The following is a 3,522-nucleotide window of genomic DNA, read 5'->3' on the forward strand; positions in this document are numbered from 1 at the left end:
AAAAGAAAAACGCACAACTTCAATTTGATCACTCAAAATTTTGTTATCGATCCAAGCTTGCAAATTTGTTTTTGCATATTGTTCAACACCGATGGCATTTCTTTTATTCTCTTTTATGCTAATAAGACCACCTCTTGGTTTAAAAGGTTGATTTATATCCTGTTTTTATGTAATGTGTTAGACTTTTCCAAAAAATTAAGAATTAAACAGTAAAAAAAACAAAGAAAAATGTCTAAACTTGTAAACACTTTTTTCTATTAATTTTTTCACCACTGTATATATGTATGTAGTGCTTTCAAATATTGCACTATTTAAGTTTAGTAGAAAATTTATTTACTACCGCTAAATATAATTATAGTGAAGAAAATTAGTACTCAAGCTTTTATTGGTAGTGAATAAATTTTACGCGTCAGTAAAATAGATATTTGCATCTAACACATCTGCTACTGCTTTGCCGAGCTGCTCCTCCGGTTTGTGTGCGCGTCTTGATGATGTCACACAAAGGTCCCTCACCTACAGTTANTCGCTTCATCCCGTCCGGACGTATCGCGGAAGTCCGCCCAGATTTCCCGGCCGAAGCAGCTGTACTAGCAAATGTGCGTGACCACCTACGCCAGGTCGATCCCGGGGACCCCCGTCTGAGGGAGCTTAATTTAGAGATTCGGCAACTGTTAAATCAGCACAAGCGGAAAATGTGGGAGACAGAAAATTCGATACTCAACGAAAATTTCGACACGCTTGCATAGCTCGCTGGCTATCGAAGATCGAATGCAACTCATAATAAGGACCTTTGGCAAAAGAAAAACGCACAACTTCAATTTGATCACTCAAAATTTTGTTATCGATCCAAGCTTGCAAATTTGTTTTTGCATATTGTTCAACACCGATGGCATTTCTTTTATTCTCTTTTATGCTAATAAGACCACCTCTTGGTTTAAAAGGTTGATTTATATCCTGTTTTTATGTAATGTGTTAGACTTTTCCAAAAAATTAAGAATTAAACAGTAAAAAAAACAAAGAAAAATGTCTAAACTTGTAAACACTTTTTTCTATTAATTTTTTCACCACTGTATATATGTATGTAGTGCTTTCAAATATTGCACTATTTAAGTTTAGTAGAAAATTTATTTACTACCGCTAAATATAATTATAGTGAAGAAAATTAGTACTCAAGCTTTTATTGGTAGTGAATAAATTTTACGCGTCAGTAAAATAGATATTTGCATCTAACACATCTGCTACTGCTTTGCCGAGCTGCTCCTCCGGTTTGTGTGCGCGTCTTGATGATGTCACACAAAGGTCCCTCACCTACAGTTATATGCCGCCTCCGAACGGTAAATGGTTTTTTGATAAAAAGCTTTTTCACGGCAGAAATACCCTCAGAGGTTTGCCATTGCCCGAGGAGAGATGGCCACTGTTAAGTTTTTTATAATTTAGATGTTGTACACATCAGGGATCGGACCCAGGTCCTACAGAGTGCTAGTGCGCACCTCTGAGCAATCAGTGCATTCAAAATTTAGTGCACTACCCCGGTAACTCTGCTTGTCATGAAGAAAAGCAATATTGCGATTTCTAAATGCGGAAAAGCTTCGTAGCCACGTAAACCACGTAAACTTTTATGGGAAAACCAGTTTATTTACAAGTTTGCAGGCATTTACGCGTTTCCATGAATATCCTGAATATGACTCACCTCCATGAAATTATTTACTTCATATTCCAAGAGTTTCTCTTGCAGTGATACACACTGAGTTTCACGCTCTAAGCAATATGCCCGCTGCAGTGTATACTCAGTTATATGCTGCAAAATATAGTCAACACAAGCGACAACCGCTTCATCCAACTTCAAATATATTGCTGCCTTCAGCATTGCGTCCACATTTTCGATGGTTATGAGTGCCTTGCCGGTGTAGCAAAATGTTATTGAACGCTCAAAGGCGTCACTGTCTATGTCATTTACTTCGATAACAGGAGTTAGGCCCTTGTCGCTTTTGAATAAATCTTTAAAATATGGACTTGCCGCTGATAGTATTAAGCGGTGTGCTGGAATCCTGTGAGAAGCCAAATTAAATAAAACAAAAATGTTAAATGCATAAATAAATCAGTGGTACACTTACATAGCGGTCGGATTAGACAACTTAAATGTTACATCTATGAGGTCCTGTTCATCGTAGAAGTCGCATATATTATTCAGAACTTTCTTAATGAAATGAGGGAGGTCATGGCCATTTACATCCGGAAGTAGTTGACGTGTACTATTTGTTGCCATTGCTACTGGTATTGAAATTTTCTTCTTTGATATTTCCTATATGGTTTGTGTTTTGGTAGAGCGAGCACCGACCTGTTGAACAGTGTATCGAAGATTCCAAATATGTGTGGATATTTGCGTACACCTAAAATAAACATATATCCTAAACTAGAATCATGCATACATACACATGTAAATATGTTTGCTCTTTTTACGCAAAAAAAAAAACAATAGAAATGTTGAAAAATTAAAGCCTTCTGGCACACACCGAAAGTTTGCAAATTCTATGTTTAGGAAAACGCTAACCGATACCGCGATTTGTTGTTTGCTAACGTTTAGAAAGTTTTGGATTTCTTTCGCAGACTTTTACTATACGAAAATTGCAAATAGCATACCAATCAATCAATCAATATGGCGAAAAGTTCAAATTTTTGTATGTAGCTTTTATACAAGACTATAGAGATTCCGTTTCGAATTACAATGAATATCGATTAATCGAAGCTACCACAGTCGAGTTTCTTCGATTTTCTTGCGCCCGGTTCGATTAATCTACCGATGTAAAAAAATCGATATGCCTAATAATGTAATGATTCCACCATAGAGAAATGCTTTTTCTATAATGTTGATGTTCATTTTGGTTTAACATACAAAATGCGATTTATAGTAGCACGGTTCAAAGTTGTAATTCCATTTAAGAATGTGTTTACATGTGCGTGTCCAAGTAGCATGGTTTAACTTAGCACGAATTAAAGCATCATATATTAGATATTATTAGATAAACGAGCAAGAATGATAGAATACAAGATTGCGCATTGCCGATGGCGATGTCATTTCTCAATTAAAAATAGACAAAGCCGAATAGGAGGATAAAAGAAAATGTTAGATTAGTCAATTATCTTAATATTCCAGTTTTCGATAAGAAACGTGTTTTAATTGCTTTAAATTGTACAAATATAATATCTATAAAAATAATTAATAAAGAAAATGTGAGAAAAGGCGTTGTTTACTATAAATTGAGAACGGTCAAAAACGGCAAAGGCAAACACCAACTTTGTTCGCTACATCGTGATAAACGAGTATATTAAACAATTTATTTGCATACACTTTCAGTATTTTGGAACTACCAGAAAATCATTAAAATTTAAGTTAGGAATAAAAAGAATGTCGTCCCCATAACAAAAAAAAAAAAACGAATTGCCATTTCGAATAGGAATATCTGTCGGTGACAGCGATCAGCAGTTTGTTGAATTATTGCCGTTTAACTACAATGAAGCTGT

General features: G+C 35.3%; 1 protein-coding gene across 3 annotated transcripts; it reads right to left on the reverse strand.

Annotated features, from left to right (window-relative positions):
* Positions 1–335: 335 nt before the first annotated feature.
* Positions 336–3,266, reverse strand: LOC108377523 (kelch-like protein 8). 3 transcript variants are annotated; one of them, XR_001849334.1, is made up of 4 exons: positions 2,514–3,266; positions 2,115–2,390; positions 1,309–2,048; positions 336–513 (listed from the first exon to the last, which is right to left on the reverse strand). XR_001849334.1 is itself a non-coding variant. In XM_017633788.1 (3 exons), the coding sequence occupies exons 2-3, from the start codon at positions 2,264–2,266 to the stop codon at positions 1,655–1,657; spliced, it is 546 nt and encodes a 181-aa protein (XP_017489277.1). In that variant the 5' UTR covers positions 2,267–2,390; positions 2,461–3,266; the 3' UTR covers positions 1,131–1,654. The 3 variants fall into 3 exon arrangements, 1 of the variants encoding a protein (XP_017489277.1); XR_001849333.1 differs by lacking the exon at positions 2,514–3,266 and having other exon boundaries at positions 2,115–2,445; XM_017633788.1 differs by lacking the exon at positions 336–513 and having other exon boundaries at positions 1,131–2,048; positions 2,461–3,266.
* Between the last annotated feature and the right edge of the window lie 256 nt (positions 3,267–3,522).

Source organism: Rhagoletis zephyria, unplaced genomic scaffold (genome assembly GCF_001687245.7).
Source record: "Rhagoletis zephyria isolate East Lansing unplaced genomic scaffold, Rhagoletis_zephyria_1.1 Rzeph_scaffold_12246, whole genome shotgun sequence".
NCBI lineage: Eukaryota > Metazoa > Arthropoda > Insecta > Diptera > Tephritidae > Rhagoletis > Rhagoletis zephyria.

What these genes read in the sequence shown, in the direction of transcription:
- LOC108377523 (XM_017633788.1), bottom strand. Translation starts at nt 2,266, where the DNA reads ATGGCAACAAATAGTACACGTCAACTACTTCCGGATGTAAATGGCCAT. An exon ending in TTGTCTAATCCGACCGCTAT is followed by an intron (nt 2,049 to 2,114) that starts GTAAGTGTACCA and finishes GGCTTCTCACAG; the next exon opens with GATTCCAGCACACCGCTTAA.